At 37.0% G+C, this 27,199-nt stretch overlaps 1 protein-coding gene across 11 annotated transcripts in view; it reads right to left on the bottom strand.

Moving 5' to 3' along the window:
• Window positions 1-27,199, bottom strand: part of nedd4l (NEDD4 like E3 ubiquitin protein ligase) — a 97,325-nt gene that overhangs the window by 50,560 nt on the left and 19,566 nt on the right. For 6 of the 11 annotated variants that reach the window (XM_052104147.1, XM_052104149.1, XM_052104146.1 and 3 more), the window contains exon 1: window positions 1,971-3,258. In XM_052104147.1, coding sequence (XP_051960107.1) covers window positions 1,971-3,080 — 1,110 coding nt within the window. In that variant the 5' untranslated portion in view covers window positions 3,081-3,258. Of the gene's footprint in view, window positions 1-1,970; window positions 3,259-8,951; window positions 9,006-9,675; window positions 9,715-13,363; window positions 13,446-25,850; window positions 25,925-27,199 lie in introns of those variants that run through there. The other 5 variants (XM_052104153.1, XM_052104152.1, XM_052104151.1 and 2 more) reach the window with 2 other exon arrangements.

Here is a 27,199-nt window from a genome sequence, read left to right on the forward strand (position 1 = left end):
TGAGACTGACTCCGTCATTCAATCTCATTCTTCTCTTACCTATGAGAAAAGCTCTAAATCGTAATATCTAGAAGAAAGTCCCACTGTTAACTTATTGAGATTTGCCCCCGTGTAGCTCACCTCACGCTTGCTGAAGCTGGTGAGATAGCAAACAGTCACATGGATAAACCGGATAGTACTGGCAAGTCTACGGCACTTTTCCAAGTTTTTATCCAAGTCACAGGGAACAAATGCAATCAATGACAGATGAAATTTGATTTAGTTAAGAAGAAGCTATACTAATGGAGAAATTCTACTTAATGTCTAAGGTGGTTAGCTGATCTTCCGACCAGGCCAAGCTGGTTAGACTGGTCTGTTTTGATGGTCTTAGTAGGATTTTAGGCACTTGTGAAACCAGGCTGGGAGACCAACTAGACCAGCTTGACCTGGCTGGGAGACCAGTTAAACTATCTTAAACCAGCTAAGACCAACAAACCACTTATTGCTATTTTTGTCAGCAGTGCCACATTGTAATAGAGGAAAATATTTGTAAGCAGTAATTCTGCAGGTTATGATGTATTATAAACCTTTTATTTTAGAGACACATATTGCAAAATATACATCAATAAAGACATACTTGAGGTGTTTTAAAATGCAGGCATTGCTGCAAGAGGGAAACAAATATGTGCTCAACACTTCAGCTTTTGAACTCGGTCTACTGGAACATTCAGCGTCTCGAGTGACTAATCTCCAGCATTTCCTTTTGAACAGGTATTGGAAATAAATAATCTTCCTTTAGAAGGAACAGGTATTGGGGAAGTATTTGTGTGACATTGCTGATTCTGGAATCTGAAGATTCTAGAATGTGGATGCCTGAGAGATTCCAGCCTAGCTGTTTGCAAATATGATCGCTGTGAAAGTTCAGTCCCTTTTTTACACTTTCCATTGTAAAGATGTTGTCATGGCTTTTGCAAGTAAATGATAATAGTTTAATTTGGGGTTATTCTACCTGTGACAAATTGATAAATGCCACACAGTATGTCAGCACTTCTCTATTAATTTTTGAATCACTGCAGGGACTCCCAAAAGCAGACAAATTAAATTAAAACCTATAATGAGTCTGATCAATTTCATTTGGCACAATACATTTTTTTTTTTTTACAAAAACAGATATAGGAGGACCTTTGGAAAAATCAACAACTACTTGAGAAACTCACACAAAGCCTTGAGCTTAATATAACTATGATTCATTCAGATTTTCAACATTTGAATAATAACAATACATTAACACAGTTCTTTTTTAAAGTTACAGATACTTAGAGTTATTTAAACGTCTCTATCGCCAGTCTGGGTGTAACTATATATTAGAACTTAATCACCAAAGAACAGCTGTTACAAGAGATGAATGGTGACCCAGGCCAAAGGAAAAAGGCAGCTTTGAAAACTAATAACAACACTTGACAGAGGACTAAAGATAGACCAGACTCCTCTTAAAGGGGGAGACAAGTGGACAAACCCCCATGAATGAAGTTACGTCTGAAAATGCTTCCAGCTTCTATATATTTTCCAATATCAGAATATCATACTGATTGCGTCAAGGTTTGCATTCTTGTTATTGGGAAACCAAAGACAAACGTCTGGTTAAGTCTTGTTCCTGGCCCACATTTTCTTGGAATTTTCACTTACCAGAATGTGGGCAAGTCATTCCTGAACCCACCTCCTCTTTCCTCAACCAAATCCCACTACCGCTTATTCATCTGTTTTTGCCATTATCCAGCCATTTAAAAACTATTAACATAGAGTTATATTCTTTATTAGATCTTAAAACCCAATACCGCATTTCGGGTCAAGGTACCGTACATAGCAGTTAAACAAAAATCAAATGGTTAGTTAGTTACATAGTTACAAAAATTCTAATTTTAGGTCAATGAATGCAAATATGATTGATAGGTTCATTCTCAGCAGAACGTTAAGTCCTCTGCTGTAATTACCTGTGAGTTGATGCAGACAGGCACCTTTTCAAAACTAATATCCTGAGATAGGGTGGGACTGTTTTCGCCTCCCTGGCTGAAATATATCTTAAACTTGGGCTGCCTGGGATTTTGCTCCTTCCTAATTTCAAAAGTGCAACTTTGAGCTCTGTTCTCAACAATCTCACTCTCTGTTTCCATTTCTGAGATTGGGGAATAAAGATTTGGCATTGATCCGAGGCGTGAAGGAACTCCTCTTGATTGTAAAGGCTGAGAAGCACTCCTTTCAAATTGGATGCGAGGGTATCGCACCACACGCCCAGCTTTAGGATTCGTGAAGCCAGTCACTTCATCAGTCACTTCAGCTTGAGAATTTTTATTTGTGTGCCATCCTTGGTCCTGTTGAAGCTGGAAGACAAGTCTCTGTGTGCCAGGGCTTCCGTTTGTGTTTTGGCGGACGTGCCAGAAGCCATTTTGGCCTTCTTCGCTATATGGCATGATCCTAAACTGCTGGACATCTGAGCCATCCGCAGATCTTCGTCGAATACAGAAACCTCCAACGTTTATCCCTTGGGGACCTCCACTGGGTACACCTACAATGGCATGTCCATTTTGCCCATCACTTGGCCGAACACAAAAGACTTTTCTATTAGGTAGGATGGACTCAGTGCCTGGTTGACTTTGGCATGATGAGTTCTCTCTTCTGTGGTAGGGTGGAGGTGGAGGTAAAGTCCAATCTTCACCAGGTTCAATGTAGGGTGGAGGTGGCTCCTGGGGGTATTCCGGAGGTGGATCAAGGGATGATGCATCTTCTTGGGGAGCACTGGAGCGTTGGAGCGATATCTGCACAGAGGTGCTCTTGGTCATCCGTGGTTCAGCTGGACTCTGAAGCTGTGGGATGAACATGGAAGAACTTCGCTTAAGGGAGGCTTCATAAATAGCAGCTGGGTTCTCAGCAAGTCCTCCGCTTCGCGGCCGCGTAGGGGACATCATGGCTCCAACACTGCTGTAGTCTCTCCCATTACTGGTAGCATTCTCTTCCTGATCCTCTGTCACTCCATTAAGCTGCTCTAACTCAGGCGCAGTATTACTGCGACCAGAGCCAAAATACAACCGCAGCCGGTGAGACATTCTCCTGTCTGTCTTTATCTTTCTCTGTCCAGCTTCTGCTGGATCTGTGTCGCCCAAACTTTAGTGCGTCTGATCCCCTTTTGCTCTCCCTCACTTGGTCTTGCTCGTCCACCCTTTCCTTTCTCTCTCTTTCCTTACTCATGGACAGAGGCTGTTTCTTTTCACAGCTACCAGTGAAGTGCTGCCAGGGAGCTTAAAAGTTCAACCCACAAGCTTCAGGCAGAGAGAGAGAGAGAGAGAGAGAGAGAGAGAGAGAGAGAGAGAGAGAGAGAGAGAGAGGGAGCGAGTAAAAACTGGAAAGAGGAGTCAGATTGAGAAATAATGGAAAAAAAAACTCATGTGTCAAACAGTTAGCTCTGTACTCCGATAGCGACAGACAGCAGAAATAGCCCAAGTGGCAAGCTGCATTCCAGGCATGACTGGATAAGGATGCATAGCACTCTTGCAAGCAAAGGTGAGGGTAGGGTGACAAGAGTCACGTGATCCAAATGGCACCCACCCCCACCTTCCAGTTGGGTCAAAACAGCACTCTCTCAGCTGCTACTGATCTGTCAGAAGGAACTAGACTGCTGGGGGTGGGATGAGCCAGAGCTGGATCACAGCTGACTCAATAAACACAAACTCATAAATCTGTGTGCTATTCCCACACACCGGGGACACTGGGCCAAGCAAACTTGGGACGTAGTGTTACCCAAAAGGTATATTTCACCTCCCAGAAATTCACAATCTTTAACACCACAAGAGTGGTAACCCTGCTGCTGCTGCTGAAAACTCATCTTAAACTACTCAAAGTATCCAAAAGGACTCCCAGCTTAGTCTGGATAGTCTAGTGTTGTGGAGTGTTGGGCAATTGATCAGCTGGTCAGCCTAAGCACCAGCTTGGCTAGACTGGTAGATCATCTTAAACCAGCAAATCATCTTAGGCTTGTTTAAGCAGTTTTTTTCAGCAGGGACAAAGAATAATTTCACCCTCTTCTTTCAAACATATCACATTTCCAGGATGTGTACATTTGTAGTGGAAAACCACTACTGCTTTTTATGGTGACATGCAAAATGTCCAATCAAGATTCTTCAGGGCTGGGATGGTTGAAATGTTCCATCTGCTTTAAAAATACTCATGGGATGTTTTCAACCGCAAGGCAATCACAATCTTTCAACACAATAACAATGATTCAGGATGCAGCCCAGGGGCCATTTCACAAGAGCTGAAAAAATAAATCCACAACCATTACCAGTCCAAAAACAAAAGCAACCATTTAAAGCAATCTACCTTTTTTCAAGGTTTAAAAACCTGCTTAAATTGTGGGCAATTTGGAAAACAAATACTTTTTTTTTCTTAACATAACCTTTTGTGCTGGCATTTGGTTTTGCTCCATGAAAACAATGCAAAATTCAACAAACTCATATCTTTAAATTGTTTTCTTTAACTCTAATATCATAATCGATTTGATGCAGACTGCTGACAGGCTTTGCAAGTTGCTAAAGTGATGTGAAAATCCAGAGAAACAACACCATTTTGTTCACATGCAAGCTGAGAGTGACATAGCACACATAGGCCAAGATTTGCCTAATGAAAAAGCAAACGTGACTATTGCAAAGAGTGGCAAAGACTTCATGGATAAACGCTCACATACTAAGTATCAAAGAAATATCACAGTTATCAAATTAAAAGTAACATTTTATTTCAGTTAAATTTAACCATGCCCAGACTGAATCTGCTGACGTTTTTTCTCATTTTCCACACTGAATTTGGGCACAAATCTGCCGAGCTCTGCAGGATGGACACTCAATTTGTTTAAAACCCCCATGTCTTTCTTCTGTGGAACATAAAAGGATATACTAGGCAGAATATTACCCTTCATCACTATTCACTAGTAATTGATGGTAGATTTTTATTTTCAGGTGAACTATCCCTTTATATCGCTCTACAATTGATCAACAACACTATTTAGAGTATGTCAGTATCGCCAGCCTGATTTAAACCATGAAGTCAGGAAACTTCTTATGGAATGAGTGAGAGCGAGACAGACTGACTCTGAAAGAAAGGCCTTGATTGTGAGTATGTGGGTGCTCTGTAAGGGGGTATTGTTTTGGAGGGCACACATGCCCTGCAGTGGGTGAGCTGCGAACAAAGAGCAGAGACATCATGGTGTAAGCATTAGTTTCTCCATGCCGGGCATTCTTGGAACTACAGCAAAAGGCTTCTATTTAAGCCTTATACTTACTTTCCATATTAGCTAATGTACATTACATTAAAAAAAATGATTTATTTGAATTCATCAAAACCCTCACATTACATTAAATCAGGCACCTAAATAAAATAACAGCAAAAACACTTGGTTGATTGATGGTGAACGTTTGATTTGAACTGGCCTCTTTTCAAAATGCGCATTCGCTCACCCACACGACTCCAGCAGTGTTATGTGTCTCCATGACAGCGGTTTTCAGAAGGAAGAAAAATGGAATCTGTACGAAATTGCTATAATTTGTTGTGCTCGATCAATATCTTATTCCACCAAAACAATGGAAATTCCGTATTACTTTCTTCCTGCCTATAACTGACAGCATGCTGTTGAGTGGTTTAAAGAAACATTTATTTGGGGAAAGAAAAGTGGATTGTAAAGACAAAAAGAAAAAAAAAGATTGAGAGAGTGAGTAAAAAAAAACCCTGAGAAAATGAAAAACAAACAAGAAAGACTGTGTTATTGATATTGTATTAAGACACAGGAAAGTAAACAAGGAGAAAGAGAAAGAGGAAGAGAAAGAGCATGTGAAAATCATTAATTAAATCAGTGTCCAGTCACTGGAACAATCTGTGCTGACATATAAGGAAGACACTCAGGTTCTGTTGAGCTGTGCATTGAAATTCGGCCAGAATCCATCACACAGGGTTGGCAGCAACCTTTTCCTTTGGGTTGCAAAAGCTCATGCACAAACGCACACACATCCATTTAGGGCTGGGCGATATGACAATATATATCTTGGCGATGATATACAGTATAGTATCAATTGATGAAGAATTTGCTATATCGTGTGTATCGTAATATCTAAAAAGCCATGTTTGCTGTGCACTTTTTTTTTTAACCTTAGTCAAGGAAGACATGAAGGAAGTCAAACATCTCAAGGGCTAGACAGCCCGACATTCTAACCACCACTGATGAGGAAAACAGCTACAAGACTGTGTCATGCGCCAAAATATTTTTTTCCTTTTACAAAAATTCTGTTCATGACGTTAGATATTAGGAAACAAACAGGCCATATTTCCCTTTAGATATTCATATATGCTCTATAGAGATGACTTTTCATTTACAGCCTAATGAAGTGTATTTTTTTTTTTGCGTTGGAAATTTTGCATTATTTAATTTTTTGTTGCATTGCATTAATAAGATGTTGAGTTTAAGTAAAATTTATAATAATAATAATATTGGTCAACAACATGACTTAAATGAGGTATAATGTGAAATTTAACATTATGCTAAGGCTAATTTAAAACCAAAATGTGTTTATTCTTTTTATTTACTTTGTCAAGTTCCAAATAAAAGTTGTTTTCATTTCTAAAGTATTTAATTCACTGACTGGATTATCCAAAAACAGACATTACAATATGGTTATTTAATATATAAACCCATTTTTAATGATTTTTCAGAAAATTTTTACTATATCACGATATAACGTTATCGTGATAATATCATTATCGTAAAGAATTTGGTCAGATCACCCACCCCTACATCCATCACAGATTTACTCAAATAACTCGAGAGTCTCTGAGAACAAACCCACTTCCTGGTCAAGACAGTATCCTATGCTTACGGTCATTAATGGACAGGGAAGTCAGCTGTACATAGAGATCCAGAGCTTCAAAGAAACTTTAAAGCCATGGCCGTTGGTGACAGAGATCGCCGTGGAGAGCGACAAGACAAGCTGGGAAATTTCAACTTTAAAAATGACGAGCGACATTCGCAAACAACTACCAATGAGAATGAAGACAGAGGAGCTCACGTCAACTGTCTTCTGACAGACTGGAGATGAGTACAGGCAAGACGGAGAAGTTTCAGCATCGTGAGGGATTTGTACTGTTCTTTATCAATTGTCTGTACATGCATGGATATCATAAATCATAATGAAATCATAGATCACAGACATAAATCATAGACATAAAGAAATCATAATGCGTGGAAAAGCGTGTCAGAAATGGTCTGCATTCCAAGAGAGTTTGATTCATTCGTGATAGATTGGTCGTCTTGTTAATGATTTAATGCACTGAACACTGCTGCGTGTTTAATAAAACACTCTAAACTGCAGAATGTACATTTTTAGAGACAAGAGAACTGATTCCTTGTAAAATGGTAATGATATCTTAAGGTTACCATAAATAGGTCTCATCCGTGATAACATTTTCAAAAGCTATGGTGAGACGTGCAGTCTTCCAATAATGTTATAGCGACAAATAGTAGGTACATGCACTATCGACACACATCTAGGAGTCTAGCGACACCAAGCCACAAAGTGTCTGGTGGTGTCAACAGGGCTTAAGGATAAGTGGCCTTGCAGTTAGCACAGAACTTTTAACAGGCAAACAGTCAAAATCTTCACAATTTGTGATCCAAGAAGTTTCAGATATACTGTATATTGGAGGTTGAACTCTTAAAACATGAAAAAATACAAACACTTTCATCAGTTTTATAAAATCTAATATCTTCATATCTTTCAATTAGAAATGTATGTGGTATATAGCTAACTGCATATAAAGCAACTGAGCAATGTTGCCATGGGGACAATAATTAATGCTTTAACGCTCACATTAGTTTGCAAAACTGGATTTCTATATATTATTATTAATCCACTCTTCAGGATGTGTAAAACAATTCACTCTAAAATATAGCTCCAAAATGTTATGGGCTGTAAAGTAATAAAAACAACTTCTCAACAGTTACTTTTCAGACTGATCTAATGATTTAAAAGGAAAAACATTTGTTTGAGGCATGAGCTGTTTTCGGAAAAACTTTTGTAATGAGGAGAAAAAGAATTCAACCCAGCAAAAACTGGAACAATGGAGAACACACAAGCTTGGGTTCAAAACTTAGTGTGCTGCCTACCTAGCATTGTAAAGGCACCACATGTGCCCTCCAGACAGAAAAGCTGTACCTAATGATGGGCAGAAACATTATGCTGACTTCTAAGAAACCTTCTGAGACAGCATGTTTTATTTGAGGAGAAGGAAAACCCAGAATGTATTGTGACAAGATCCAACATGACGGACGAGTTGAGAATAATCTTGACTATATAAACTTACGTTTAATTCATAACTGAAATGTATTGATAAAAAAAGTGGCCTTAAGTCGAGTCTCCCTTATGCTTCACGTGAAGAGCACTATTTGCATGACCTGCAAGTTGCTGCCTATGTACAGTGTTTCAAATCAGTCACTTGCAAGGCTCTATGATTGTTAGTAAGCTGTCTAAGTAGGCAGTTGACAGCAAGGCAGCTCACTAGGTTTTGGAGCTGAGTTAGTGTGGAAACAAACAACCAACTAATGCAAATAACTCATCATGATTCCTAATTCGTTGTGGCATGCAGATTGAACTAGTTTACAGAATGTTTCCCAGTCACACAGATATGAAAATAAAGGAAAAATTTGAAATCATGCCAAATAGGATAAATGGGAAAAAGTAGGTTTACATCTATTCAACTAGTAGACATTTTAATTCAAAGCAACTTCCAGTCCATTGAAGGTAAACATTTGATCAGTAAGTGTATTCCCTGAGAATCTAACCCATTCATTTTCGGGTTGAGCTACTGGCAAATAACCAGAATTGTTATAATCCCGCTCGAATAGTGATTTTTGTGTTTTTATGAGTGTGTCAGGGTCTTACCAGTCGGTTTTCATCAAACACCTCAAATAGAAGCCTGTGGTTCTGTGGGCAGACCTGCAGACATGAAAAAAGGTAGAAGGTAAAGTTATACAACGTTTACGGGTAGCAGTGCCATAAATTCAGATTCATTTTATAAATCGAAAATAGATCAGCAAATAAACAAAGGCATGCATTCATGCATGGGCACATTCGCAGTCACACGCAACCTCCCAAACCATCCAAAGCATTTGCCATCTGCAATATAAAACCATTTTACTAGAGGGCTGTTTTCAGGGATTCAGGTGCCAAACCTGTTTCTGGTGAAAATGTGAGAGAACGCACCCTAATGAATAGTGGGGTCATTATCCGAGGCTTAGAATAGCACCTATAAATCACGTACGTGTGAATGGAGTTCTAAATGAAGCAGTTCTGCGAAGCTGGAACACTGTTTTTCATTAGTTCGTTTTACATTTTAATAACATTAACAATCATCGCTGTCACGCAGCTCTACGTGCTGCTTCATATAAGAGATTATGACGATTATTACAATTATAGAGGATTTAAAATGATGATTTTTGAAAGCACTGGAATGCTGAGATACATATGAAATTAAATTAACATCAAGTTGCAATATTAAGGCAGAATAAAAGACATTCCAGTTTCCATACTGGGTGAAATGAGAAATTACGCGAGTCAGGTTTAGCTTATCTAAGGACAACCAAAAGCAACGGAAAAAGAAACTTACTCTGAAATAGAATTCCTCATTCCATTTTGGATTGAGTGTCTGAAAAGGAAGCAAACACATGTTTATTTTTACGTTTCAACATTTATAAATAAAAAGTCACTCTTTTGGCAGCACTGATTTTGTAGGAGATTTTGTAAGGTAGTGATAAATTCAGCCAGCCATTAGACCACACAAAAGTGAATGTCAAGTATGCCATTATTCAATGAGATTTATAACACTCAGGAAATTCAGGACAGGACCCGCTGGCTAATATTTGCTGTACTTAAACAAAATATTTTATGATCTGACACACAGAAAAACAAAAGAGAGGGATAGAGAGAGAGAGACATAGAGAGTGAGACAGGGGGTTTGACATCCAGACAGAGTGAGTGCAGCAGCCATTGACTGGTATTGATCTTGCTAAGTGGTAGAAGAACTTAATCATTAGGGTAACATGGCAGATTGGCAAACATTTTAATTTAAATGTCCTCAGAGGAGTACCTTAATTGATCTTCGAGGTAAAGCACAAACAGACATATAGCTCACTCATTAATATGACACAAACACATACAAGAAATCATTCCATTTCATTGGCATGACATAAACATAGATACATGTTCATTGCTATCATAAGTACACCCGCAAACATATGGGATGCTGTGAATAGTTCAGATTTATTGGACTGTGAACCATATGCAAAAGCTTGTGAAAATACCTTGGGTTATTAAAGTGCAGAAATACACCCAGGTGTAAATTATATACATTGAGGAAGAATATAAAAGCAATGAATGATGCAAGCTCTAGTCGCTGTGACCTATGCTGGCAGTGTATTTTTAAGTAGGAAATTTGTATCCTCTTTCTTTTCAAGTCAACAAAAAAATATATATTTTTTGTAACAATTTGACTTGCCAGAGGATGAACTGCTGCCAACACCAGCTGTACAACAAGGGCTTCTTCAATGGTGAGTGAGTGTATATTTGACTGTAGGGGATCTTTATGACTTGCCAATCCTCCTCTCTGCATTACTTAACTCTTGCCAGGACCTGTTAACTCCTAACTTCGCAAACAACCATTGTGGCTATACAGATGAGATATCTCTTTATCATAGAAAGTGAGTGTCTCAAGCTAGTGAAATTAAATCTTCTCTCCTTGAAGTGACTGAATCACATTTGGCAGTCAGGCATCCCTACTCTCTTCCGATCTGATTCTACTCAACATGACCATTGCATTTGACAGTCGACCACCGACTGCAGACTGCCACAAAATAGCTCATCCTGGCCTGGATTTCAGCTTATCTGGTTTTTATCTTACTTGGATGATAGGATGAATCAAGTCAGCAGGAAAGGTTCATTTTCAGCACATACTTACTACTGGAGTCCCACAGGGCTCTGTACTCAGGCCATTGCCATTATCATACCACATACCACAGTTTTATCATACAACAAGTTTTCACTTAAGCATTGTTACGGCAGCAACACTCATCTGTTACAATACACTGTGAATCTCTCTTGCGCAGTTCATTAGCCTTTTTACCCATGCCAGTTTCAGAGTTTACAGTTATTCAGGCGACCTAATTCTTTGCAAGAGCCATAATAAATTACTATCATAAATTATATGAATACATACATAACTAAATTAAATGATCTAAACCTTCAATGCAATATGATGGAAAAATATATCTATGAATGAATACTATATGATTGTGCTGAATTCCTGAATTTGTATGATAAGCAAAAATCATCATTCAACCACACTCTAATGTATGCACTCTTCTGCCAATGAAACCAATCTTTTAAAAATGTTTTGATGAATTAAATTACTTTACGGTTTAAATTGTTTATTATATTTTAGAAATCAGCTAATTTTGCCATTTATGAAAATTACCACATACCTCACAACTGCCTGTTTCGTGTATTTCCATTAACATTTATTACTGAAAAAGCCCTCCTAACCTTGCAATATTATAAGTGGAATATGCGTTAGTCATACATCAAGACTGATCCATGCTACAGGCCATCGTTAAATGGATATTTCAGCCAAAATATTAAAATTCAGCCATTATTTACTCAAACCAGTGTGACATATCTTCTGTATTACACTTGTCACACAGGTGATATGCAGAATGACAGCATCAGTGACCATTCACTTTCATTTAATCTTTTTTTCTTACAATAAAGTTAATTGTGACTAAGGCTTACATTGTGCCTTAGACTTCATTGTGTGTAAGTCATATAGATTTGGATTGGAACAACATGATGGTCAGTATATTATGACAGAATATTCATTTTTGGGTGAACCATTACTTTAAATGCTTACAATTCTATTGAAGACCAGGTCAAAACATACATATTTGCACAATGATACTAACTGTCTGTTACCAGGCTGTGCAAGACAGAAAGTAGATTTCTCTTGTGTCTCCTAGACACAATGTTGTAATTTTCCAAAAGAAATAGAGTTATCAGAATCAGACTAGTTTATCATAGTAGAACTTCTAAAGTATCACTCATCACTTGAAACTTAGGAACGAGAAGGCTTATGTTCCACACAGCAGTGCTTTGTCAGCTATTAATAACCTAAACAGACTGCAGTCACAGCACAGGAGGTTCCAGAGTAAGGACTTTACTGATTACTCACTTAAAGGAACTGTATGGGCTCCAATGCTGACTGAATTGCTTAGTCAATTTATAGCCTGTTTGAAGTACACCACACATTTCATTCTTTGCATCCAGTGTTCTAAAATGCTGCTCTTGTTTCTATGGTAGAACATGGTGGTACTTTCATTCAGAATAATGATTCACACAGGTCTTGTAAACACCCTTTATATGGCACTTATTGATCAACCAAATCCACTTAGCCTACAAGATATTTGCATCAAAAGAAGCATGCGCTTTCTTTTTTTTTCCATTATCTTAAGTCTTCTAGGGCCACGTTGTTTATTTCCTTGTGTGTGCACTCTACACTATCTCTGCTAAGACCCTCCCTAACAAGCACTCTGTATGAACCATAAGGCAGTTTGGCCCATTAAACTTTCAAAAGTGCCTCTATGGTGAAGAATGGCAGAATTTGCTGATGTTTTCTGTCACTGTTGTCTCTATAAAACCAATTTTAAGTTGTTTGGTCATATTCACACAGCTCTGAATTCTTATGACTGATACAATGGTTTCATATTGTTTAAGGTTTGATATCACAATGAAAGTACCCATGCAGTATTGCAACAGGTCTAGGAAACTACACCTCCTAGTGGTAATGGGTTTAATAACTTTGAGCAAGGGCCACACCTGCCTGCCAATGCTTTTCTTTTTTTGCACGTTCCCTGCATGTGTCATTTTGTCAGTTACAGCATCTTACACAAAAACTTGACAAATTATGATTTTGTTTAATATATTTCTGTTATGGTGGCTTAATGTGAGAAATATTGCACATAGACATTCTGTCACCACATGGAGTTCATTAGATGCTCATAAGTTGTGGCAAATTTGTAGTGAATTGCACACATGATGTACATTAGCAAAGGTCAGACTATCGTTCTTACAACTGGATTTTAAACTATGTATTGTTGGGCAGTTCCTAACATAACCAGTCAACTGACCCTGCTTAGAAGAGAATACATACCTATAGAATACACCACTTTATAATTTTAGTGGGATCCTAAAATCTATTAGAAACCATTATGAATATGTTAAAAAAACCCAGATTTGAGAAAACTCACCTTCTTGATGGTTTTAGTTTGGACTAAGGCAAGCTCGCGGTTTTCATCAGCGACGTAAAGAGACAGCTTGACATAAGGATCACTAATGAAAACAAAGAGAGAGAAATACGAATTAGACATGACCTCACTGCAATTTGGGCCTATCAAAATTCAATATAAAGTCTAAACACAATCTGGAAACACATTAAAGCATGAGTTAGCAAACACAGTTGTTTCACTTTTCTTTTCTTTTTTTCCAAGACAATGACAAATTATTAGACCAAGACAGACTCTGCAGACCTTTGGTCGCATTTTCCGCATTGACTCTGGGAAAAAATCTGCAAACATCTGTGAAATGGATTTATACATTGTAAAACGTGTTCAATAAGCTAAGAGTACTACACACTTACTGGCAGCTGAAAGAATAATTAAACTAGCCAAAATATTTATGAGATATGTAGAACTTTATTATTGACAGGCGTTCATATTCTGAGGAAATGTGTTTTGGGGGCATAGAGTCTGTGCTGCCTTACGTATTTCTCATCTCGTATCACAAAACACACCATGTTGTGTTGCAACAGCACACAATTTTGCTCAAAAATAAATACACACAAACTGATGTGTAACACTAAGTGCAGTTGGTTTGGGTGAGGTTAAGTTGAAAAACTGGTCAGGAAAAGAAACAGAGACAAAGATAGGAAGCAAATGATGGACGTCATTAACGAATGAGGGATTAGCATGCCAGGACTCATTATCTTATTACACAGGAACTATTAGACACACAATAAGTGTATAAACTGATCAATAGGTCGGACGCACTTATTTTGATATAGATATGATATAAAGAAGTTATACAGTCATCTAATAAGATGAATAACATATCTAATAGTAGATCTCTGTACGTCCTGTCATATATCTCATTCTTAATGTAGATTTTCTTTTAGCTTCTAAAGTTTGGCCCGTTACATATGAAACTTGTAAGCAGTGTTTCCCATTAATTACCTAGTCTGTGGCGTACCGCCAGTTTCATAAAGAACGAAAAATATTTTTACACTTCTCAGAATAACATAAAAGATTTCTAACGTTGTGTTTTGCGCCATTGATTCAGCAAAGCTTCTCTCACTCCCAGTCAGTCAGCCCCTGTCGCAGAGAATTGAGCTGATTGCATAAGTACACTATTATGTTGGTCATCGGTCATGATTTTAGAAAAATATACAATATAAACTTTGACATGTTACTTGAGCATGTAACTTAAATGTACTTATTTCTCTCCGGACAAGTAACATTTTTACTCATGACCGATTCACTTGTCTGGATGACAAGCGCATGACAATGCTTAATGTCGAGCCCTGGCTCAAATTTATGCTCTAGTCGATTTTGTGTTTTGACCATTTGTGAATTGCATTAAACTCTGTTTCGTTCATGCTTTGTGGGTGTTAATTTTACAATTTAAAATTGTTTACAAAAGCACAAAGTTCTTCATATATTTAGCCTCTTAATTTTGCTCTCAAAGTGCACCAGATTGATACATTTAACTTTAAAATATACCACAAAAAAAATTACTTATTAAATATCCTTATTGTTATATGTATGCCAATAATCTCAAAATGTCCAAAAAGTGATTAATCATCATCATTTATATCTGAAACTTCAAAGAATCAACTTTGTATGGCCTATTCATTTATAACCACACACACACACACACACACACACACACACACACACACACACACACACACGTTGTGTTTCCATGTTTTATGGGGACTTTCCATAGACATAATGGTTTTTATACTGTACAAACTTTATATTCTATCCCCTAAACCTAACCCTACCCCTAAACCTAACCCTCACAGAAAACTTTCTGCATTTTTACATTTTCAAAAAACATAATTTAGTATGATTTATAAGCTGTTTTCCTCATGGGGACCGACAAAATGTCCCCACAAGGTCAAAAATTTCGGGTTTTACTATCCTTATGGGGACATTTGGTCCCCACAAAGTGATAAATACACGCTCACACACACACACACACACACACACACACACACACACATCCTTCAATTAATCAAGATTCCCAACTCCCATGAGATACAAATTACTAAATTACAGTCATAATCAACTACTACTAAGTCCTGTAATTAATAATGGCAATGTGGCACAATGATGATTTCAATATTAAGTTGGAACGCAACGCAATCGTACCATGCCATACAATGTAAGTGAACTTGTGGTTATTACATTTGTAGCTAGCGCCTAGCTATTTATTAGCAACTAGCTTGCTTTCCAGAAAAACATGCATACTATTGTTGTAGCCAATTAGTTGTTCAATTCGGTTTTTTAAATGTTCTGAGTTCTTGGTTATCTGTTCATTTAAAAGGACAGTTTGGTATTGAAAAAAGTAATTAAACCTGTTATTAAGAGAACAACAATAAAGTTTGTGTATTTTTCTACCTGTAATTTTCGTGATGTGAAAATGTTATACCTTCACATGCCTAATAATAATCTTGTTTACCTATACACTTTCCATATGGGATTTTACATATAAAAGAACATACATACAATAATGTAACGTACAACAAGACGTGAAGATTCTCGTGTGACAAACACAAAGTTCAAGAAAAACTTTGTTGTGTTCTACATTTTTTAACAGCTCAACGGAATCTTTATTGAATTTACCCAAAACAAAAGCTCACAACGCGGTGTGTTTTACAAAAACAACTGAAAGTTGAGTAAGAACTGCTGATTTGACCGAATCCCACGTGGTTTGCTCTCTTTGTCAGGGTCTAGTCGGTGTTTGTATGCTGGTTTATAACACTCATGCTAACCTTTATCGCCACCACCACCCTTCGGTTCTATATGACCCCGATGCAGTCTAAACAACAAACAGACAGCAAAAGGATCTGTGTGTTTTTGCTGAGGTTTTAACTTTCAAAGAACCAGTTTTAAAGGGATAGTTCACCCCAACATGAGAATTCTGTCATCATTTATTCACCCTCATGACATTCCAAATGTTCTTCTCTGAAACACAAAAGGAGAGCCATGAAGTATGTTAGTCTTAGTTACCATTCACTTTCACTGCATTTTTTTTCTCTCCAAAAAAGAAAACGGTGACTGTGGCTAACATTCTGACCAACATGTCCTTTTGTGTTCCACAGAAGACAGAATGTCATACAGGTTTGGAACAACATGAGCATCAGTATCTGTAATGGTCCCAATCACAGATAGTATGTATTAAATCATACTTACAAAAGGTTCTGTGGAAGGCATGTGTTTTTGAGAGTAGGGCTAGTGAATCTAAAATGATAATATATTGAAAATAGTTTGATAGAGGATATTTTAAGTAGATATTTCAAGTATGCTTGGGAAAACACTGCACACAACCCCTTGCCCTAGCACAAAATGATTTAGGACATTTCTCCAATTCAGTATAAATGTTATTTGAATCCAAACTTATAACATCAGAGTATGTTTCAATAATGATATACTATATACTGATGTCAGGTCCGTGCGTACATTTTGTAACTAGCAAAAGTATGTGAATTGGGATTCAGCTTGTATAACATTGCTATGATCCAAGATTCACTGGGAAACTGATTCTGGAACAGTTTACTTCTCTTTGGACTCTTATGGAGCTAAAACAATGGTCTTCTTTAGTCTCTGTATTTTAATTGCAGTCTCCAGGATCTCCGTCGCCTCAAATTGGGTGTTTATAAAAAGCTTCGGCTTTCTTAATTAGGATAAAACACAGTGCAATTTTAAGACTGAGGACTGCACGCTCTCTCTTTAACGCATTAGACATAATGTGTTTTTCTCAGAGTAAAAATGGAAATCACAGGGTAACAGAAGATCAAAAATAATACATGTTTATGGGATAAGTAAAGCATACAAATTTGAAAGATGTTAAACAATTGACAACAATCCCTAAATCATTCTAATAAAACACTGAAGAGGGAGGCAAGAGTCGGGTAAAATCATCCTGCTTTGATATTTCAAGGATCTTTGATTCTTTCGGCCAGGACTTCAAACATAGAGCAACAGAGAAACCCCAGACACACGATCACAGCCGCATTATCCCACGTTAAAGGCCATGGAGCCTCTCAGGTGTCATAGGAAAGCGAACAGTGCACACCAGTACCATAGAGATAGGTGACATTGTCATGGGGAAGTTGGTTCAGCCCTTCTTTGTGTGCAATAAAAAGAAATTACAAAAGGAAACAAGGGAATTAAAAAAGGGCAATTATACAGGCAATGCTCTGAAATGACAAATCTGATTTGCCTTTGAACTCAGTGCAGTGAAGTCAAGTAAACTACAGTTGAAAAGGACTACCAACTGTATGTACAGAAAAACAAAATCTTTGCTGACAGCAAAGACATTTTCAAGGACTTTCAAGGCTGATAGCAATCTGCTATGCAAGACATGTTCGAGAACATGAATGTTGCTATCCCATGCAGCACTTGCTATAATTATGCTGGTGTTCTTGCCTTGCACCTTTTCTTCTTTGTAGAAAGACCAATGCCAATTTTATTTTTTTATTATAATTTTTTTTTTAAATCGGAGATAAAGTGGCCTTCTGAAAACAAAACTATGTCAAAGCAAAAATATCCAAAATGTTTAAATCTGTGGATAAAAGAATCCCAAACCCCAAAACAGGGGAAAAAACAGTCTAGATTATATTCTAAAAATCGAATAAAAGTTAAATTAAAACAAAACAAACAACAAAGAACCAAACAAAAAACAAAGCAATACAAATAAATGTAGTACAAAAGCTACAAAAAAATATTACAAATCAAATAAAACCTAAAATCTCTGCCACAGGCATTATTGTATGAGTGTTGCCAACAATATAGTAAAATATAAAAAAAAAATATGACATCCAGTTGATTGTTATGCTTTGGAGCATTCTGTCCCAAAACTGGCAGTCAGTCAACGTCATCCGGGTTAACAAGCAATCTGGAGTAATTTCATTGGGCATTTTATTTTGACAAGTTATCAGACAGGATGCTACACAATCAGGAAGACCCTGAAGGACCCCCAAACAATGGTGAAAGGTAAGTCTCTCTTAAAATGGGTTTAATTTACCCTTTTTGCTCATTGGTACACAACGTAGTAAAGTAAAAAAAAAAACATATAAATGTTAATTTTATGCAAATGTGTTTATTTAATATGAATTTACATACTTGGAAGTTGAAGGTCAAGGTTGCAGATTTTTATAGGTAACCAAAACAACTGCCTGATTAAGGATCAAACTGAGTTTTGTCATACTGGATAACAGTTTTGTCAAATAGGATAACAGTTATTTTCTGTTAGCCCATAATGTCATCCCGTGTATACATATACATGTTTGACATTATATTCTTTTTATACAGTTTTCAACATTTATTTGTATAATTTCCATTCTTACTGTGATATTAACACGTTGTAATGAACATTGTTTAGTTAAATACTAACAAATTATATATTAATAATATTTAATTATTAAATTATAATTAAATTAAATGATTGTCCAACCTATCATATTGGGGAATTCGCCCCTTTAAGAAAAGGCCATCAACTCTAGTGACATCACAATGCAGTTTTTTCTCTCTTCAGTGGCGGGAAATTCAACTGAGGTGAATGAGTAGCTTACTTTCCTACTGACAAATTTTCCATAGGTTTGCTTTCTTGCTTGCTTTGCCCAAGCTTAACATGTTAAACCTGTCAGCATAAAATATGCCATAAGTGATTAGATAAAATGTTTGCAAAATATGTCTTTAACTATACCAAATTTTCTTCAACAACCAGACAAGCTAGTTAGCTAGTCCCAGTTTGTTGTAAGCTAATATGCCCCCCCACCACACACACACACACTAGGTCAAATTAGGGGTCGGCAACCTATGGCACGTATGCCATCCTTGAATCATTGAGCCAGCAACAGCGAGAGTGTGTAGACGTAGTTTTATTCAGATGAAATTCTGCACCTATATTCCAATCTACATCTTGATGTAATTCTTCCTCATGATCACACAAAATGTTTTCATGAGCTGAATGGGAGACAAAAAAAAAAAAAGTTAAAATGTGATGAGACTGCAGTATACCCAATAGACTCGCGCAGCGCGTGCAAGTCATTCACGCATCAAGAGCCGGCAGTGCAACACTTTCGGTTAATCAAGTGAGTAAATGTGCCCGCTTTGCTTCGGTCAGGAGGCATGGAAGACAGCCTACATTCCGTGTTTCATTTGTTTCTTAATGCTTTCAGAACAACATGTGATGTAATAAGGAAAACACCACTATTAATCCTTGAGATTTCCAACCCAGCAACAGGTACACCCTCCTTTAACCAGTCACGTTTAAATTACATTAAAAGATTCAAAGAGAAAACATAGAAATCAGAGTCTAATCAAAATATAAATTAAACCTGGAAATAACATTTTTGTGAAGTGATTCACCGAAAAGGGCTAAATAGTTGACCGGCTTGTGATGTGCGAATGGCTTGCACATTTTAATAGTGTTTAGTCTCCAATTCAGCTGATCACTGAAACACGCTGCGTTATCATTAGGAAGGATTACAATGAGATGTAGTTTGGAATGCAGGTGCGAAAACTTCATACAAGTAAAATAGCCTGCTCCACTCTTGTTGTTGATTGCGTGCAAGTAATTACCACTCTGTGTGATTTTTAAAATGTATGACATAATATAAGAAATATTTAAGATTGCAAAAATTTTCGTGATCCGTAATCAAATAAGCAATTTTGTGACATTAACTGTAACTCATTTAGTAGCCTACAAAAGGACAGGTTTTCTTTCATTAAAACATTTAAGATGCTCTGTGAAAATTCCCATGCAGAATAGTGATCAAAGGGCACTTCAGGAAGGGGACGTCACTTAAAGAGTCATTACAAACAAAAATAAGAAAGTTTATTTATTCACAAAAGGCTCTTTTACAAAAAAAATTTTTGATGGCTACAATCAAATTGTAATGTCATGCTTCATTTAGAGAGCCCACATCAAGAGCTTAGTCCTTTGTAGTGAGTAGGGCATAGGGACTATCACTTTAGATTTGAATTCGCCCATATTTTCGGGGCCTGAACTATATTAATGCTGATTAATTTTTGGGACACATTGTAGAAGTTTAGCTTAAATTACACATTAATATAGCCTTAACAAACATGAAATAACTTCTCTGTTAATAAAGCATGTTATTAAGTATAAAAAGAGAATTATATATATAATTATTAATCGTTAATATGTATATGTACAGTTTTCACATTTGGATGATTTTTCTAGATGCCACAATCATACAAAGAGAGAGCAGCAAGGTTTCTTTACAGTGTAGCCTAATTAATTTCCAAGAAATAATCTATTTTCAGTGTGTCTCCCTTTGCATTACATAGAAATGTATTATGAACATCAATTATGTGTAAATTGTGTAAAAATTACAATTCATGTGTAAACTCAAAAGGTGTCATACAGAGTAACAATTTCAGTCAGGCGGGATAACGCAGATTTTCTCGCTTAAAATGCATAATTTCATTTTGTGAGTTGAGAAAACAATAATAGTATGATGCCAAGTACTGTAAAACATTTTCAGACATTTTGCAGCATTAAAATGTGTGTAAAGAACATTAATAAGTAGGGTCATGTTTAAAGCAAACACATTATAATGAGAAAAAATTATTGTGTTTTATTTTCCGAGCTCTAAATATTGGTTACTGCCTCACTTTATATATTCATTAAGCATTATTGATTAAAAAAGTTTTCATATGATAATATTTAGAAAATTAATTAACGTTGTCCCGTATGACATTTTGACTGGTGTCTTCACATGATTCTCAATTAAAACACTTAAAATACATTGTTTGAACATAAGGTTTAGTAAGAAGGCCATAAAATCCTCATAAAGGCAAAAACTACTTTGATGTGCAGTTTTAACCTATTTAAATTTTTGGTCAATTGTAAACCTTATTCGTCAATGGGCCACACATACATATATACATATATATATATATACACACAATTTTTGGAGAAAGTATTTGCCCCCATCTTGACTTGGGGCCTGACCTGACAAAATATAACATAAAACAAGGGCAATCTGAGTAAACACAAAATACAGTTTTTAAATGATAATATTATTTATTGAAGCTAAAAAATTATCCATTACCAACTGGGCCCTTAGTTACTAAATCCCCAAATCTATTAAACTGCAATCATAATGGGGTTTAGCTGGACTAGACACACCCAGGCCTGATTACTACCAGACCTGTTCAATCAAATCAACACATAAATATAACTTTTTTTAGTACACTTTGTATTTGTGTCCGATTTACAAATAATTTTTTCTTCAAAATAAAGTTTGTGATGTTGTGATTCTCCTCGGAGCTGATTGGGGCTTACAACTCTTTTATGAAGGATTTTGCTATGGAAGAAATTAATGGAGAATATACTTCCGGAATCCTGATGGCTGAAAAAGTGGGCGGGCACTGTTGCACTCTATAGCAAATGCTGGAAGAAATCTAGCTAAAAGGATACGTTTGTCGTTTTTCAACCATACTTTATTACAAAACTTATTTCCAATCAAATATAATTAGACCTAGCACAGCGTCACCAGTTTCTGCAGTTTTATGAATAACCCTTTTCTTTTCAGCTCTTAACTGCCATTGTAGTCAGTCAAACAGACCTTCTTCAAAAAGTCTTCCAAAGTCCTAAAAATCCTACATTTCAAAAACAGGAAACTCTCATTTGTTTGTCCATTTTTATGCCAAAACAAATGAAAAGAAAAACGCTTTATATTAGATAATCTACATTGGGCTGGCCTCTTAAAACTGGTACCAGTGTGGTCAAAGACTTGCAGAAGTCAGGAATGGAGGTTAACAAATGGGTGAGATACACTCACTGTGCCCTTTATTAGGAACACCTGAACACCTAATTATTCATGTGATTATCATATCAGCCAGTCGTGTGCCAGCAGAGCAATGCATAAAATCATGTATGGATCAGGGTAAGGGTTAATGTTCACATCAACCATCAATATGGGGAAACAATTTGATCTCAGTGATTTCGAAAGTGGCATGATTGTTGGTGCCAGATGGGCTTGTATGAGTATTTGTTTAATTGCTGATCTCCTGGGATTTTCATGCTCAACAGTCTCTAGAATTTACTCTGAAGGTGCCAAAAAAACAAAAAACATCCAGTGAGTGGCAGTTCTGCGGAAGGTGTTTAATCTGGTTGATGAGAGAGGTCAACGGAGAACGGCCAGACGGGTTCGAGCTGACAGATAGGCTACAGTAACTCAGATAACCACTCTGTACAATTGAAGTGAGCAGAATAGCATCTCAGAATGCACGGCACATCGAACCTTAAAGGTGGATGTGCTACAACAGCAGAAGAACATGTTGTGCACTTTATGAGGACCATAGTGTCCCTAATAAAGTGCTCAGTGAGTGTATGTTGCAGCAGTTTCAGTTTGAGGGCTTTAAACGAAGGCCAATGCATTTGAAAGGAAGCATTTTGTGGCATCGAGTTGAGCGAGGCCCTGTCAATCCCTCTCAATCTCTGCTCAGACATCTGTGATATTTGCTCTGCTTTTATTTAGCATAAATGTAACATGGTCCTCATAAACTCAATGTGCCAGACTCAGAAACACACTCTTTGTTTTGCAGGTATGGTGCAGTCGAGCGATCCGTCCACAAGGCAGAAATAGAGATAGGAAAAAAAAACACACAGTTCTAAAGATGAATTCATGATGACATCAGAGAGCTGTTGGCATCGGGGCATCTTAATCTCAAAGAATGCAGGGTTACTGACATCCCAGCAGGCTGTCTTTTGAACATACACACTTCTGATACTGATATAGTGTCCTGATACATTGCATGACTGTATTAACTGTGAGTGAAAACTCCACAAATACAGGCATTCTTTGATATAAATCCGGTTTGTATATGCCTTGAATGTGCGTATAATGGCTTTCACATGCAAATACTTGCTATTGTTTGGTCTGTGTGTGTGAAACAAATGTGCCTGTTTCAGTTAACTAGTTAAGATCTAAAGCAAGCTGCTCTGAGCTGAAAAAAGTAAAGATATCGGTTATCTGTCTCAGCCACAAGCTCTTGATTATCGATTATCAGATTTAAAATTCCATATTGATGCATCCCAGCACATATAAAGATAATTTGCATAGAGCTGGTCCGTCTACTGCCAGCAGGACGTTAGGATGCACACTCACTCACACACACACATACAATGGGGCTCTGTGATTGTAAGAGACAGATCTATAGAAGTCTACACTAGATCAGCAGTTACAACAGAAGACATCTTCACCACAGGAGAGGAAGAGAGAGAGGACAGGTTGAAACAGACAGACAGACAGAGAGAGTACGAGAAGAGATACAAAAGTAAAGAGATGCATTTTTACAGCTCAATGGAATTGAAAACCCACTTTTGCAGCCTTTTACAACAATTTACCATGGTAACTATAATATTGTTTTCAGGAGAACTATGATACGAGAGTGAGACTGAGATCTGCCACCAGTTCAAATACGCCCAAATAAAACCTCCAAACATATCAGCTAAGAAAATGCTGCAACATTTTGTAAACACCATGGTTTCTTAGCTTTCTTAATTTTGCGGTAGTTTAGTTTAACTAAATGAGGGGAATCCAACTTTGAGAAAAGGGGAAGGAAATACATCGATCTGCAGTAACAATAAATATGTCCATTATGTAATAGAACAGGGAAAAGCTGATAAGGCCATATTTATAAAAGTGGTATAGTCTTTGGACATTACAAAGAGCCAAGCACAAGACACTTTCAATTTGAATTTGAAGATCAACTCTTAAATCAAGATTTGTGAATAGGTGGCAAGTGTTACGTTTTCTGGTTCCAAAGCCCCTACAAGACTCAGATCTGATGTAAAAAATGGACATGTCTTACTCATAAGAAGATTACTTGTCTTAGAGATTTTGCTTATAGCTAAATTAAATTAAATGCCTTTACATTTTTTTCAATAATGGATTGTTCATTAGTTTTTGCAGTGTATCAAAATTTGGTATTGAGCCAACCCTAGTCCAATGTTGGCAGAAATATTGTGAATAGCCTATACAATTCTATATAAACTATCCTATTTGGATGCCCATTTGACATCACAAATTGAGTACATGCATGAAAGATTTCAAAAGTTTACCAACGGACAACAAATTTACAAGTCTTAGAGACCGTCTGTTCAGACCAAATGTGTTCTGGTGCTAAATAATTCTAGATACAGCGCAATAAAGAGAACATAACACAGTGTAAAACAGTTAAAGGATGGGAAAGGAGGAGGCGAGAACCGGCTTGACGATATAAATCATAGTTTAATGGAAAACTTAAAAGACAACACAAACACACATGACGGACATGTCCGCTAACGATCTCTCTCTCCCGCACGGCCCTCTGCAGTCAGCCCTTAAACCTCACGGAGGCATAATTAGCCTAATACGGGACCGGGTGTGTAGGATCACGACCCGACCCCGCCCTCCGCCCTGCCACGCTCAGGTATCTCAGGACATGCTTTGAAGTTATTTAACTTCATACACAAACTATATGCTAAAAAAAACAACAAGATGCATTGCAATAGTAATAGATGTTCACCTACCACATTTAAATAGAAAAACAAATAAAATAATGTAAAAAAAGCTTTTAGTGCAAACAGCCCCTTATTCATTACAACATTACTTGCAATTTTAATTAAATATAATTTTATATAATTAAGTTTTTGCCAAGGTATTAAATTGGTATTAAGAATCATAACATTTCACCTGTATGGGTATCGATTACTAAAAGTTTCAACCTTGTCTCATAGAATGAACGTTACTATCACTACAGTCTTGCAAACTTTTTTTTACACATTAAAACGTCCATCTAATATTCACCTTAAAAACCTAGTCTGATTATAAAATAATTTCACTTGAATTTGGCACCCCCCGCTAGACATTTCACTAGGAAACTAGCCAAATGTGTAAAGCAGCACGTCATTTCAGTTTGCAAAAATACTGCCATTGTCACATAAATTTCATGAGATCTGGTTGAAGATTTGTGTCAACTTTAGTCCAAAGTTGACACTAAACGTTGTAAACGGCCTTTTAATTTACATAGAAACATATGCACTTATTCTGACTCACACTTGACATCACAAATTGAGAATGAGCACTGGAAAAGTTTACACATACTCTGACCCCTGACTTTTGGACTTCCAAGTTAAATAAAAAGAAAATCGCAACATTGCACAAATTAGATTAGCCAAGCATCTCTCTTTGTTAACCTTTCCGGTGGCAGATCATTTGTTTGGATAAGTCTATTGTCTAAATGGAGAGAAATACAGATCCTCTGAGTACAGCTCAGTTGGTCTGGCACACAGCTAAAGGAGGAAAACACACAAGCACACACAAATGCACGCACAGACATTTGAATGGTTCCAACATTTGCATTTGCTAATGAATGAGGGAACACACTGAACAGGTGCAGTGCTCTCTCTGCACCTCCTTTAGTTCTTCCTCACCTGGCACCAATAATGTCCTTCTTCGCCAGATCAATGCCAGCAATGACCTTGACACGTAGAATTCGAGATTCGTTCTGCAAAACATGACACACAAAAAACAACACATCATGAATAAATCAATACCTCCAGAAGAAAAAAAAAACTCTTGCCTAAATTTAAGATGGGTCGAAGTCACGCGAGTGCCCCAATTTCACCTCACTTCTCCATTCTTGTCTACAAGAGGATGAAAAAGGAGGTTCTAAAAAAATAGGAGGAAATGGCAGCCAAGAAAGCTTTTGCGTTTATTGCTGGACACGGAGACGGAACTGTTTTAATGCTATAGCGTCTGTGAGAACGTAATCCCTATGGTGGCTGTAAATGAGGGACTACAAGTGAACCAAACCACATATTCACAATAGGGCAAGCCGATATACTGTATGTATATTGAATATTGACAATGATTTTGTTGCCAATATAAAAATAAGCGGCATTTTGAATAGCGTAACAAAATGAATGTGCTTTTTATTTGGCCATTAATTTTCCTAAAGATGGTGTCATTTTACAAATTGTGATCCCTCGCTGGCTCGGTCAGCTGGCCTTTTTTTTTTGCCTTTTTAATTTTAGATAAAGATTGTCTAAAAGTAAAATTTCTAAGGAATTCTACAAAACAATTTGACCACCTCACTCAGTGCTCCTCTCTCCAGCCTCTTAAATGTTTGTATCCCACAAAAACTTTTTAGGAATAAATGCAAATGATTCAATATTCTTCCTTGTGTTCATTTAGTGAAAAACAGTGTGAATAACTCATGCCTAAAATCTTACAGTATTATTGGCCACAGTGACTGCATGGACGAAATGGTGGTTCCTCTGATTAAAATGTATTTTATGGCATTTCTGAGCAAATACATAAATATTAAGATATACAGTATATTGAATATAGTCAAAAATAGATTTTTTTCCAGCTATAATCACCCAGCCCTAATTCATTCCATTTTTTTTTTTTTTGAAGAGTCAGTGAGGTGTTAACTTCTTGGCATTCAACTTGGCCTTTATAAGCTATCTAGCAGTCAAAACGACCACCATTTCAAGACTCCCACTCTGCATAAGTATGTCACACCCAGGACATCACCTCGGCTTGCTGTCAATTGCTATTCATGCTGTTCACGTTTACACAATGAGCATCTAATTCGCCCACGTGGCATTTGAAGCTCACCAGCCCAGAAATTATATTTTTACCCCCTTTCTTCAAATTCCTCTTCTATTTAGAGAGTCTGCTACACTACAATAAATGCATGTCATGGCAGTAGAAGCAAAAACAAATCAGTGCATAAGTCTGCCTTTATTCTTCCTGCCATATCTGACCTGATTAT

Source organism: Xyrauchen texanus, chromosome 34 (assembly GCF_025860055.1).
Source record: "Xyrauchen texanus isolate HMW12.3.18 chromosome 34, RBS_HiC_50CHRs, whole genome shotgun sequence".
NCBI lineage: Eukaryota > Metazoa > Chordata > Actinopteri > Cypriniformes > Catostomidae > Xyrauchen > Xyrauchen texanus.